We start from the raw sequence: 14,381 nt of genomic DNA, 5'->3' as shown, positions 1-14,381 counted from the left end.
GAGCTGAACAAGATCGAGATGTGGATTCAGATTCACGACCTACCAGAGCTCTTTTTTGGCCTGATTAAGTCTTTGGCGGCAACTGTTGGGGATTTCATCTTTGCGGAACCTAAGTCTCAGGATTTTGAAGGTAACTTCTTCCGGGTCAGAATCAAAGTGGATGTTACAAAACCCCTAAAGAATGCGGTTTCTTTGGTGATAAAGAGGAAGAGGGAGATCTTCCGGGTGAAGTACGAGAGGTTACCAGACTGGTGTGCAGTTTGTGGCATGCTTGGGCACCTGTACAAAGAGTGCAGCAATGGGATCCATCCCCCTTCGGCACTTGTCTTTAAAAACCTTCAAGTTGAATGGTTCAGAGGGCCAGGTCGTGGCCCGGGAGCTGGGAGCTCAACAGGGGCAGGCAGAGGCCGAGGCCGTGCAGGCCGTGGTGCAGGTCAAGGGAGGAGCCAAAGAAACGGCCAAGATTGGATGGACAAGGATGTGGTTAACCCTAAACCTGATGACGTACTGATGAAAGATGCTGAAAGTAACAGGAAGCGTGGCTCTATGCAAGTAAACATGGGAAGCCCGGTTGAACCAGAACTTGTAGCAACAAAAAGTGATAATGGACAGCAGCTCCTCGCTTTGCCTCCTGCGGTGGTACCCCCTAGCCCAGATTCCAAGCAAGAACCAAAGAGGACCAATGCCACGGTGATGATGTTTGAGCATGGAAATATGAAGCCTTCAGGCAGCAACAACCTACCCAATGCGTGTTTGGCGGGCTCCCTCGAGGAGTCGCGCCGAGCGCAATGAGTTACTTATGCTGGAACTGTCGCGGGGCTGGCAAACCCGTGACAGTGCGTGAGCTTCGCAATCTAGCGAGGCAAATTGCCCCCTCGATCCTTTGCATTGTTGAAACTCAGATCGAGGGCTCCAGGGTGGAGAATATGGCTGTGTCTTTAGGTTATAATAAAAGTTTTGCTGTAAGTAGCTCCGGTAGGAGTGGTGGTCTTGGAATATTTTGGAATGAGGAAATAAAGATTGAAATTTTAGGGTATTCGAAGTACCATATTAATGCTATGGTGGGTGAGCTTGTTGACATACCAACTAGAGTTACTTTTGTATATGGCGAAGCCCAGGTCAGCGAACGTTACAAAACATGGGTTACACTACGAGGTATTGCTGGATCTTCCAACCTGCCTTGGGTGGTATTAGGTGATTTTAATGAAGTGCTTCATGGGAATGAACATGATGGAGTAGGTATGAGAAGCCAGGCGCAGATGGATGGCTTTCGGGATGCACCTGATACGTGTGGCTTGTCGGATATTGGATACACTAGTAATAATTGGACCTGGGAGAAGAAGGTGACTGGAGGCACGTTCACTAGAGTGCGATTGGACAGAGCGGTGACAAATCCAGCATGGAGTATCGCCTTCCCAGCGGCCGTCCTTGAGCACAAGCTAGCGGCATCTTCGGATTACGTAGCAATTCTTGTAACGCTACGCGACATGCATGCATGCAGGAGGGTCCCACGGGCTTTTAAATATGAGCTTGCCTGGGAGCGAGAAGAATCTCTAGCGACAACATTGGCAGAAGGCTGGGGAAAAAGCAATGTTGATTCGGTGCAATCATTGCATGACAAGCTACAGGCGGTGGCGGGAGAGGCAATTTTGACTATTTTGACCTGTGGACAAAATCAATTCACAAAATGAACTGCCCGTGAAACTATTTCACAGCACTGACCCTTTTGTGTAGCGCTCGCCACGCAGGCGCCACACCCTACGGTGCAGCGCCTAGCTCGGGGGCATTGCACCTCAGTCCACCATGGCAGCCCCTGGGCCCGCACCCAGCAGTGCAGCGCCTCAGAGCTAGGCGCTGCACCGTAATGTGCAGCGCCCGGCCCGCAGGCGCTGCACTGTGACTTAGATGCCAGCCGCCCGCTGCCCCCCCCCCACCCATTCGTTCCAGAGGAGTTACAGAACAGGCGGCCGGCGGCTTCCTCCTCTCCCCCTCTCAATTCCCTCTTAAAAAATCTTCAAATCTGACGATTTGGCCCGTGGATTCCATCACCAATCCATCCTAGAGGGTACTTTTCTCCGATCCCCTTCTTTCTATCCATAGAATGTATGCTATTTCAGAGATTTGAGGAACCCTTGTTTGAATCTTGTGTGTATTAGATTTAGGGAATTTTTGTTTGAATCTTGCATGTATTAGATTTGGGGAACCCTTGTTAGACTAGAATGTGGTTTGGATACATAGGTTGACATGTTATTTATATAGTTTGGATACATAGGTTGACATTTTATTTATATGGAAAAGATATTTCTATTGAATCTTGCATGAGGTAGGCTTAGTTTAGTTTATTGAAATTACATTTGTATTGGCAAGAATGGTTTGGATACATATGCTTTGTATTTTGCATCTAGTAGGCGTACTTTAGTTTATTTGTATTGAAAAGATAATCGTGTTGACAAGAAAGCTTTCTTTCAAAATTGTTAGGATGGTTTGGCTTCTCGATGATCACTGGGACAAACAACAACGATCGTACGCTATGGCGGTGGAGCAGCGGGTAATAATGAAAGTGGCCTGTTTTATGAATTTCGTATTTATTTCAAACACAAATGCCCCATATGTAATGTTATGAATTGTTTGTTTGTAGGCGCTTGCACCTTTGAAGCTTCGTTCTCACGGGGTCACCCTTGGGTGGATGCGCTATGATGAGCGATACACACCGTATGTAAGGGAGATAGGACTTCTCCCTTTCATTCATATGGTCAGACGGTCGACACCACCCAACAATGCTCCAGCACTCACCGCGCTTATTGATCATTGGCGACCGGAGACACATAGTTTCCATCTACGGACCGGGGAGATGACAGTGACGCTCCAGGATATTGCTATGATCACCGGTCTTCCTATCGATGGGAATCCTCTATGTATGAGCACCGACTCCGATGGGTGGCGCGCGCAGATGCATGCCCTTATCGGTATGGTTCCTCCGGAGCCTCCGGAACCAGCAGCAGAAAACAAGAAGAAGGAAAGAGTCGTAGCCGGTGCTACTTTCACGTGGATTACTGAGCACTTTGGTACTTGCCCACCGGAAGCTGATGAGGACACGGTCAAGATATATGCTCGTGTCTACATGTGGTATGTGATATCCAGGACTATGTTTGCTGATGGCACAGGCAAGAATGCTCCATGGATGTGGCTGAAGGCGTTGACCGTCTTCGATAGCAAATGGAGTTGGGGTTCGACGACACTGGCTTACTTGTATAGACAGGTATGAAGTTGTTTCTTTTTCACTTCATTGCTACAATATGAATGCGATCTTGCTCTTAATTGAACCATGTTCTCTTTTATGTGCAGTTGGACGAAGCCTGTTGTAGGTCATCTGGAGGTATTGGTGGTTGTTTGCTCGCACTTTCCATATGGAGCTGGGAGCGTTTGCCGGTTGGACGTCCGAAGAAGGTGAAGTACGATGATTGGGACGACAAAGGCGACCTACTACGGCTACCCACTTGGGCTTACAAGTGGGATGTGATAAATGAGACGACAGATGATCCCTCGGTCATGTACAAGTTGTACCAGAGTGAGCTTGACGCGATCACGCCTGAGCAGGTGAATTGACATGGCATAAGTGATTATGATGCTTCTATTGCAACTCGATATCAATTTTGCATTCTATCCCATTTTGCAGGTGATATGGGAGCCGTATGGAACAGGAGATAGTTTTGGTAACCCTTTAGAGTTCAGGCTGAATCCGATGTGCACTAGGGATAGGGATCTCTGGCGTATGCGGTGCCCACTCATATGCAACTGGGCGGTTGAGCTTCACCTCCCACATCGAGTGCGCCGTCAGTTTGGTTTGTTCCAGGCACATCCGCCGGAGTGGGAGGACACGGACAAGTTGCTACACGCGTAAGATATAATTAACCTTGAGTACTTAGCAGCTTCTCGGCGGTTTCGATGCTACTAATATTATGTTTCTAACTTGCAGGTTGGATAGGAAAAGGCAGCGGAAGATTAAGGATTGGGCCAAGCATCACAGAAAGTATGTCATACAGTTTGCGCTTAGTGTGGAGCAAGCTAGGGCTGGAAAAGGAGTACAGCTTCGTGAGCACTGCCTTGTAGCGTTCAACAACTATCTCACATGGTTTCTTGCAAGTACCCGTGTGGAGGTATGCAAGCCGGCGTATGCTGAGGAGATTTTGGAAGAACCCACTGTTTTTGATGAGGTAGCCCAACACCAGTACAACGCATTAGTCAGGAAAGGCAACTCAGTGATCCCTTCAGCTCCAATGATGAACTTTGTGGTATTTGCCCTCTTTGCTTTTCATTCACACTATTCACATCTTCGCTTGCCTAACACGTTAATACCATTTCTATTCATAGCGTGCCCAGATCAAGAAAGCAGCTGATGAGACCGAGACTATTCTTGAAACAACCCCGGCTGGCAAAAGCGATGGAGAAGGTGCACTTCGAGCATTCATCAAGGTTCACATCTCCTTCAAACTAGCACTTAACATGTGTTGCTACGTTCGATGTCTCATTCACTTGTACATGTTGCAGCGCCAGGGCCAAAAGTTAAGGCGGCTATCAAACCTTTTTGGTTGTCGTGACCCCGAGTATGTATCACCAGAACGGTCTAGGTCGGCGACACCATCAGATCCCGCTTCGGGCCAGAGCCATGGTGATCATTTGGAGGATGAGGATGTGGGTGTGGTCACCCAAGAGGTATGACATGAGCATATATATCCAATTGTTGATGCATTGCTAACTATATCCTCACACACGGTCTTTCCATATCTTTTGTTGATGCATAGGTTGCTGATGATGATATGACCTTGGGGGCGTACCAGGTTAGGTCTGCATACATACTAAAGCCTAGAAAGGGAATCAACAAGTACACACCTGAAGACTTCACCGAAAGAGGCAAAAGGACGGTCGGCACCTCGCGGATGGCGGCTTTGGATGACTATTTGGATGACGATGTCGATGACGTGGAGGAACCGGAGCGGGAGCGGGAGCGTGTTCCTCTTCCTAGGAAGGTCAAGAAGTTAGCCAGCAAGAGGGGGGGAGCAGCCAAAAAGCGCTCAAGGAACTAGCTCTTCTTAGGAACCAGCCATAGTCCTTTATTTGTGGTAGCTCTATGTTGAACTTGATCCTCTTTGTATGTCTTAGTTATGTTGAACTTGGAGTTGACGTCTTAGCAATGTTGAACTTGGTCCTCTATGTTGCACTTGTTGTCTTAATAATGTTGAACTTGATCTTCATTAGCTTCACCATTAAAGCCCTCATCTTGATCATTCACATTGGCAGTCTCGACATGTTTGAACTGGTCTGGATCCTTGAGGGTGACCTCAACTCCCTACTCAACCACATTGAACTCTGAACCATGACAATCACCCTCTGGGTGCACCAAGTCCCCCTCTCCCTTCCTCATCTCTACCTGATAATGATTCTGTTTGCAAGCTACAGCCCATGCAGCGCCTAGCACCGAGGCGCCACACTCTACAGTGCAATGCCTAGCTACTGGGCGTTGCACTGTACAGTGTGGTGCCTCGGTGCTAGCGCGCATCGCATTTGACGCTCTCTCTTCTTCCTTCCTCTTCTCCTCAAGCTCCTCTTCCTTTTTCTTCTTTAGCTTGGCTGCATCCTCCTCTCTAAGCTTCTTCGCAGCCTTCTCCCACCATCCCGCCATCTCATCTTCGCCATCCTCCTTCATTGTTGGTTTGTTGGGTTGGGAAGCCGCCATACCTACAATGAGTGAAACATAATGGTTACTAAAGACAATACAAACAAATGGAACATATGAAAAAAAATAACATATGGAAAACAAGAACATTTGAAACATTATAGTTAGTGAGCAACATACGGAAATGGTCCATCGAGGTATCCAAACATTCCTCTATAACGACCTTGCCCTTGTCCATCACCACGGCCAAGTCCATCACCAAGGCCAAGACCATCACCACGGCCAACACCACCACCACGAGCTCTACCACCACCACGGCCTAGACTACCACCACCATGGCCTCTTGTAAGTCCTAGTTGCCGACCTCTTTGTTGCCTAGATCCTCTTTGACTAACACTTGGTTGGCTTGGCACTTGTTGGCTACCACTTGGTTGGCTAGGCACTTGTTGGCTACCACTAGGTTGGCTACCACTTGGTTGGCTAGGCACTTGTTGGCTACCACTAGGTTGGCTCCCACTTGGTTGCCTTGGCACTTGTTGGCTACCACTAGGTTGGCTCCCACTTGGTTGCCTTGGCACTTGTTGGATACCGCGTTGTTGCCTTCGCACTTGTTGGCTACCTCTTGGTTGGCTTGGCACTTGTTGGCTACCACTTGGTTGGCTCCCTTGTGTAGCTCCTTGTTGGCTAGTGCTTGCATCATTTTTCTTGGACCTTTTCCTTGGTTTCGTACATTTTCTTTTGTTGTGGCCATGACCTTTGCATTCCCCACAACGGGAGCTCTCACGAGGCTCTTGGAATTGATCGTTTCCCGCTTCGCGGCGGCCACCATGGCCCCATCCGTCCATGTCGCCTCTAAAACGCTTTGTTTTACGTCTACCACGTTTAACAACCTTCAACTCCGGATCCGGCCATAGTTGAACTCCATGGTACTCCGGCCATTGTGATTGGTCAAAGTATGGGTGAAAGCGGGGAGCCCATGTTTTCTTGACCGTCATGATTGAGAACTCCAACTCCCTCACGGTGCGTGGGTGATTGATGTCCACATTTCTAACGCGACCGGCGGTATACAAATGTGAGCATGGGAGATGAAGCAACAATGGCCTCCCACAAGAGCAATCACATTGTGTTAACGACACCTTGAAAGCCTGACCTCCATGTTGCCGGCCATCGTTTGTGGTTCCTCCTGGCCCTTTCACTTCATACTTCCACTCTTCGTTGTCATATAATATAGCTTCTTCTGAGTCCGCCTTTCGTGATTGAAATTCTAACCATTCATCAACCTTGGGTGGGAACTTGTACTTGTACTTGCGCGGGTTCTCACCCGCTATCTGTGCATCAGTTTCCATTGAGTACTTTAGAAAGTACGCATTCATCTTGTCAAATTTGTATTGAACTATTGCCGTCACAGGTAATCCACGTGCACCTTTGAGCACCCTATTGAAGCATTCGGCCATATTGCTTGTCATTTGACCGTATCTTCGGCCATCTTCATCAAAAGCACGTGCCCACTTGTTCCGGTGGGGAATGTTCCTATTCATAAAGTCTTGACCCCCGTGATCAAGTTTTTTGTGTGCGAGCAATTTGTTCAACAAAGTGGCGAACCGCTTCTCGGAGAAAGCAAGACAACAATCTTGAAGATCATCAGCCAACTCCTTAAGGCCACATGCCCTATAGAAGTTCAAACAAAAGTGCCTCATGCACCATCGATGGTGCAATGGAGCATGCCCGGGAATGTCAATCTCCACTGCGTTAAGAATTCCTGCATGCCGATCCGATATGACACAAATTTTCCTTTGAGCGGGTAACACCTTCGTCCTCAAAAGACGCATAAACCACTCCCAGTTGTCATTGTTCTCTGCCTCAACCAAAGCAAATGCCAATGGCAACACCCGGTTATTGGCATCACTTGCTATCGCAACCAACAAGGTGCCCTTGTATTGTCCAGTCAAGAACGTGCCATCAATGGAGATGACCGGCCTACAGTGTTCAAAAGCCCTCACGCATTGCTCGAACGCCCAAAATGCACGGCCAAATACTCGGACTTTCTTTCCTTCATAAACCGTTGTTTGGTGCCCATGAGGCTCGACAACATGAACCATGCCCGGGTTTGTGGCGGCCATGGCTAACAACAACCTAGGGATTCGGTTGTATGCTTCCTCCCAAGTACCATACAACATCTTAAATGCGGCTTGCTTCGCCTTCCATGCCTTGCCGTACTTCACCTTGTAATGAAAGATGGCTTTCACAAGGTCAATGACATGTTGGACGCTCATTGTTGGAAGTGTGGATATTGAGTTGGAGAGCCTGTAAGCGATGAACTCAGACGTGAGTTGTCTGTGGTCTTGGGACACAATCTTGCCATCCACCCTTTTGCCTCGGCACATGTGAGTTGGCACACAACTCACTACGTGCCAAGCGGGACCTCCTTTCCATGGTCTTGCACGCACAATCCACGGACATATTTCATCTTCACATGCACATGCAACCGTGTAGCGCACATTGACATCCGAATGCACCACCTTGTGTGGACGATAATGCGTAACCGAGTAGTTGTCGAGCCACATCTTCAATTCCAAGAAGGTTTCGAACTTACACCCTTTACCAATCCGGTTCGTGTCATCTCCCAAATCACAGTGAGAGCTTGGCCTAACCCCAAGAGATATAGATTTGCCACCATCCACAACGGCTTCATCCGCGAGACTAACATCCTTGAACAATGGTGTCTTGTGATCCCGACCGAATACCTTCTCGAAAGCTTCGGCCTCCTTCACCGTGAACCCCTCCTCATCAACTTGTTCATCGGGACCTTCGTCATCCGAATCCGATGCATATGCACGGGAAAAAGGGATGGAATGGTCCATTGTCTCTTGCAAATGATATTTGTCAAGATCACCCACATTGTTGTCATGGAGATCAACTTCATTGTCATCGTCTGCATACTCATCATTGTCCTCTTGCAAAGCTTCATCTTGGTTGTTTGTAAACGGGCTCAATGTTGGCCTCACTTCTTGGGTCAAAAGAGGTTCAACAATTTCATCTCGCTTCAAGGGTGGGGGGCTACTAGCAACCAAAGGGGAGGGTTTCCGGTTCAAGTCCAAATGCAAATTTGAATCAACCTTCTTCGTTGCAAATAACTCAAGAGCCTTGTCAAGTGAATCGGCCACCGTTTCCTTGTATGCAACCCAACGTTGCTCCGAGTTGATACGCATTGTCTTCCAACGGATGTGCATTCCAAAACCTACATTATGCCTTCCCTCCAACTCAACGATATCACTAGGGTCCATCCAATTCAAATCTTTCCTCACTTGTTGCAAGAGCTCCGCATAGCTAGGACTACTATCAAACAACATATCTAGCTCATCCGGATCCGGTTCAATATTGCCTTTCAAGAAGGCGTCTTTGTCCCCATGATGAACAAACACACATGTTCTTCCCATCCCTATAAGCATTCAAACAACACATCGTAACATTGCTTCCATGAGTACTAATTTAAGGATTAACACGGAATACAAACCCTAATATATATATATCAAACAACAACCCTAACCCTAACCCTAACCATAACCCTAACCCTAACCATAACCCTAACCCTAACCATAACCCTAACAATAACCCTAACCATAACCCTAGCACCAACATAAGAACACCCATAAGAATAACCCTAACATACTAACAAAGCCTAATCATAGGAAATTGGCAAACAAAGATCTCACATCTCCATGCAAATCTCTAGATCCAAACAAAACTAGGGTTTCCCAAACTAGCATTACGTGGATCAAAACAAGGGATCGGAGAAGATTACCTTGAGGGAGGGTATGACATCGAAATCCACGGACAAATTCTTCAAATTTGCAAGTTTTGGGAGAGGATTTGAGAGGGGGAGAGAGTGGGAGAGGGGGCAAAGCTCGGGTTGGGGTGTGTGGGGGGGGGGGGGGGGGGGGGGGGGGCCCAGCCGCTGGATAAGTCACAGTGCAGCGCCCGAACGCTAGGCGCTGCACATTACATGTGTGGCGCCTAGCTAGGAGGCGCTGCACTGCTGGGTGCGGGCCCAAGGACTGCCACGGTGGACTGGCGTGCAACACCCCCGAGCTGGGCGCTGCACCGTAGGGTGTGGCGCCTGCATGGCGGGCGCTACACAAAAGGGTCAGTGCTGTGAAATAGTTTCATGGGCAGTTCATTTTGTGAATTGATTTCGTCCACAGGTCAAAATAGTCAAATTTGCCGGCGGGAGACTTGAGCTCCTGGGAACGATCACATTTTGGCAACGTGCGACAAGAAATCGCCCGTCTCAATCTACTGCTACAGGAGTTTCGAGGGACCCCGGGGAGAGTCGGGCCCACGCACGCAGAAACCAAGGTTTGTGAAAGGCTGGTTGAACTATACCATGGAGAGGAGATCCTTTGGCGTCAAAGGGCGAGGCTGGAGTGGCTGGTTCATGGCGACAAAAATACGTATTTTTTTCATTTGCGAGCCAGCAGGAGGAGGAGGAAAAACCAAATAAAATAGCTTCAACGTCCGGATGGCCAGGTGATAGATAATTCGGAGGAAATGGAGGAGATGACCACGTCCTTTTATAAAAATCTTTATACCTCAGAGGGGGTATTAAACATGGAACAAGTTCTTGATACGGTCCCATCTAAAGTGACGCAAGCAATGAACGATTCTCTCAACGCCCCGTACAGTGCTGATGAGGTTAAAAAAGATCTTTTCCAGATGTTTCCAGTGAAGGCACCTGGCCCAGATGGTTTCCCAACACACTTCTTTCAGCGTCACTGGGACCTATGTGGCAACGATGTGACAAAGGTGGTGATCAAAATTGTGGAGGGCACCGAATCTGCGGAGAGTATCAATGAGACTGTTCTGGTCCTAATACCAAAGGTAAAAACCCATCTTTGCTAACACAGTTTCGTCCCATCAGTCTGTGTAATGTCTTCTACAAGATAGCATCAAAGGTGATCTCTAACCGCCTGAAGTTAGTGTTACCTGACATCATCTCAGAGGAACAGTCGGCCTTTGTCCCGGGGAGGTTGATTACTGACAACATCATAGCGGCGTATGAATGTTTGCACTTCATGAAGAGAAACAAGGCAAAGAAACATCAATCATGTGCACTCAAGCTTGACATGATGAAAGCGTATGACAGAGTTGAATGGGAATATCTTCGTGCCATTATGCTCAAGTTGGGTTTCTCTGAAAACTGGGTAAATATTGTCATGGGCTTGGTCAGCACAGTTTCCTTTTCAGTTATGTTCAATGGCAGAAAGCTAGAAGAGTTCAAGCCATCCCGAGGAATCAGACAAGGGGACCCGCTATCTTCATACTTGTTCTTGATAGTAGCAGAGGGCCTTTCGTGCCTCCTAAAATCCAAAGACGAGTCATCAAACATACATGGTCTACCAGTAGCACATTCTGCACCACCAGTAAACCATCTCCTTTTCGCAGATGACAGCCTGCTGTTTTTCAAGGCCAACAGTGTGGGTGCTACCGAGGTGAACCTAGCTCTGGAAGCTTATTGTCACGCTTCAGGTCAGAGGATCAATTATAATAAACCTTCAATCTTTTTCAGCAAAGGGGTTGCAGATAGCACACGTTTGGAGATAAAAACTATGCTGAATGTTCCAAACGAGACGCTGAATGAAAAATACCTTGGTATGCCGTCTGATATTGGTACTTCGAAAAATGGGGCTTTTAAGTATTTGAAAGACCGACTGTGGAGCAAAGTACAAGGCTGGATTGAGAATTGCATGTCTGCGGCAGGCAAGGAGGTCCTAGTAAAAGCAGTTGCACAATCAGTCCCTGTCTTTTCTATGTCATGTTTCAAGTTACCGAGAGGTTTATGTGAGCACCTTAATATGCTACTCAGGAAGTTTTGGTGGGGCTTGAAGGACGGCAAAAGAAAGCCACACTGGGTATCTTGGGAAACTATGACTAAGCCGAAGGGCATGGGTGGCCTTGGGTTTAAAGATTTCGAGCTTTTTAACCTAGCTACGTTGGCAAAACAGGCATGGCGACTTTTGCAGGAACCCACCTCTCTCAGTGCCAGACTACTAAAGAGCATATATTATCCGAATGTGGATATCCTGCAAGCCTCTTTGGGGGGTCATCCGAGCCAAATATGGAGAGCAGTAATTGAGGGCCGTGACGTCTTGAAACAGGGGCTGATACGGCGAGTCGGAAACGGTGCTACTATTAACATATGGACAGATAATTGGCTCCCAAGAAAAGAAATGCTCCGGCCTTGTGGGTGCATCTCGGCGAACCCACCGCAGCTTGTGTCAGAATTGATAGACCCAACTTCATCTACCTGGATCAAGCAAAGGGTGAACGAGGTCTTCATGCCAATGGACGCAAATATCATAATGGGCATTCCTCTCTGTACTCGTAATGTAGACGACTTCTGGTCGTGGAACTTCGAGCCCAAAGGCACCTTTTCAGTTAAATCAGCGTATAGAATGCTCTCAGAAACTAAACAACGCCGTGAGGCATGGCTTAATGGGTCACCAGGAACGTCATCAGCGCAGTCAGAGGAAGGGATGTGGAAGAAACTTTGGAAAACTGAAGTTCCTGGCAAAGTCCGGATGTTTCTATGGAGACTGTCAAAACACTCCCTACCCACCGAGGACGTGCGAGCCCACCGCCATATGACGACGTCTAGCAGCTGCGGGCTATGCAGGATGCCGGATTCGTGGAAACATTCATTGATTCAATGCACAATGTCCAGATGTGTATGGGCTTTGGTGGATGAGGAACTTGCACATAAAATGATGGCGCTGTCAGAGCCTAAAGCAAAGCAATGGCTGTTTGCGCTTATTGATTCCCTCACACATGACGAGTTTGTCCTCCTGTCAATTACATTGTGGTCAATCTGGCACGCGAGGCGCAAGGCGATCCATGAGGGGATTTTTCAGAGTCCTCAAGCAACACAGACTTTCATCAACAGATACCGTGACGAGCTTAATGTGATCCGCCCGACAGCCAGACAAACAAATGCACCTAATGCTCCATTGGGACCGCAGCGACCAAAGGCGCCTCCGCTGGGGTATGCAAAAATCCATGTTGACGCTGCAGTACGACCGGGGCTAGGTGGGTCAGCATCAGCAGTTTGCCGTGATTCAAACGGAAATTACCTAGGGAGTTCATCGCTAATGGTGGAGGGAGTGGACGATCCGGCTTGTCTGGAAGCTCTGGCATGCAGGGAGGCAATGTGCTTGGCAAAGGATCTTCTTATCAACAACTACAGAGTGGCCTCCGATTGCAAGCAAGTTGTCTGTGATATAAACTCGGGTAGTAGAGGGCAATACAGTGCCAGTCTGTCCGAGATTAGTCTTCGAGCTACCCTTTTTCAATGCATTTTTTCCTTTGAGTGTCGTGCTGTAAATTATGAAGCACATAGTCTAGTCAGATTCTCTCTTAAAAGGGGACCGGGGTGTCATCTGTGGCTTGGCCAACCCCATGACCTATCTTGTATCCCACTTTCTGTGGACTTTGATTAATAAAGCTGGCTTAATCCTCAAAAAAAAAAGCCAGTGCATAAATCGGATCATATTATGTTTTTTCCTCTGATCGGGGCCCCTACGATTTTGGGGACCCGCACACCCTCCTCAACGGGCCTGGGGGAGAGAGAGGATGAGATAGGACATCATGTGTTCCTGACCGGAGCCCAATCCAATTTAAGGTTAGAGATTATAATTTGGCGGCTGCTACAAATTAGCCAGCTGATCCGCGCGCGGGATTAGCCGGTGCCTAGCCACCCGATCGATCCATAAGTCCGTTTTGTCCGCCTGTTTTTTATTTGCTTGAGTGCTGAGGCCACGACGCACCGTTTCGCATGTTACGTTAGGTGCATCAACTCCACAAAGCTACTAGCTAGTTACTCCAATATTATTCCAGCAACCACGCATGAACCAGATACGTACTTCTAATTCAGTCAAGTACCAATCCATTCATGCCGACTATGCATTATAGAAAAAGCGAGTGGCCATGATTGCGAGCCGGTGCTGCGACGACTCCATTGTGCTGCAAGCCGGTGCTCCGAGGGCGCCGCCATGCTTCGAGCCGGTGCTGCGACGAACGAGCCGTGTTCCGTGCCGGTGCTGCGACGACGGGCCGTGCAGCGAGCCAATGCAGCAACAACGCCACTGTACCACGAGCGACCATGACTGCGAGCCGGTGCACGGGTGCTGCGTGGGCGCCACCGTGCTATGAGGACGTGTTGCCGCCGCCGCTGCCGTCCTGTGAGCCGGTGCAGCAACAACGCCACCGTACCGCGAGCGACCATGACTGCGAGCCGGTGCACGGGTGCTGCGTGGGCGCCACCATGCTATGAGGCCGTGCTGCCGTCGCCGCTGCTGTCCTGTGAGCCGGTGCAGCAGCCACGCCACTGTACCACGAGCGACCACGACTGCAAGCCGGTGCACGGGTGCTGCGTGGGTGCGACCGTGCTATGAGGCCGTGTTGCCGCTGCCGTGCTGTGAGCCGGTGCTGCAACAACGCCACTATGCCGCGAGCGGCCATGATTGCGAGCCGATGCTGTGAAGACGTCACCGTGCAACGAGCGGCCATGATTGTGAGCCGGTGCCAGGGCCGGTCCTGAGATTTTGGGCGCGCGGGGCGAAAACTAAACTCAGGGCCTCTTAATACTAGTAGTAGTGCATGCTTTTCGCACATAGGATTATACGCACGTATCAATGTTTAATTCTTCAGTTAA

At 48.8% G+C, this 14,381-nt stretch overlaps 1 protein-coding gene across 1 annotated transcript; it reads left to right on the top strand.

Moving 5' to 3' along the window:
- Positions 1 to 2,530: 2,530 nt before the first annotated feature.
- LOC125546544 (serine/threonine-protein phosphatase 7 long form homolog) lies at positions 2,531 to 5,236 on the top strand. The gene is made up of 8 exons (XM_048710769.1): positions 2,531 to 2,548; positions 2,639 to 3,259; positions 3,346 to 3,597; positions 3,677 to 3,897; positions 3,977 to 4,292; positions 4,372 to 4,473; positions 4,549 to 4,713; positions 4,803 to 5,236. The coding sequence occupies exons 1-8, from the start codon at positions 2,531 to 2,533 to the stop codon at positions 5,082 to 5,084; spliced, it is 1,977 nt and encodes a 658-aa protein (XP_048566726.1). The 3' UTR covers positions 5,085 to 5,236.
- Positions 5,237 to 14,381: the final 9,145 nt, after the last annotated feature.

The sequence above is a fragment of the Triticum urartu genome, chromosome 3 (genome assembly GCF_003073215.2).
Source record: "Triticum urartu cultivar G1812 chromosome 3, Tu2.1, whole genome shotgun sequence".
Classification (NCBI taxonomy): Eukaryota; Viridiplantae; Streptophyta; class Magnoliopsida; order Poales; family Poaceae; genus Triticum; species Triticum urartu.
This window is presented reverse-complemented; position numbering and strand designations above follow the sequence as displayed.

What these genes read in the sequence shown, in the direction of transcription:
- LOC125546544 (XM_048710769.1), top strand. An exon ending in ACGCGATCACGCCTGAGCAG is followed by an intron (nt 3,598 to 3,676) that starts GTGAATTGACAT and finishes CCCATTTTGCAG; the next exon opens with GTGATATGGGAGCCGTATGG. An exon ending in CTCCAATGATGAACTTTGTG is followed by an intron (nt 4,293 to 4,371) that starts GTATTTGCCCTC and finishes TTCTATTCATAG; the next exon opens with CGTGCCCAGATCAAGAAAGC.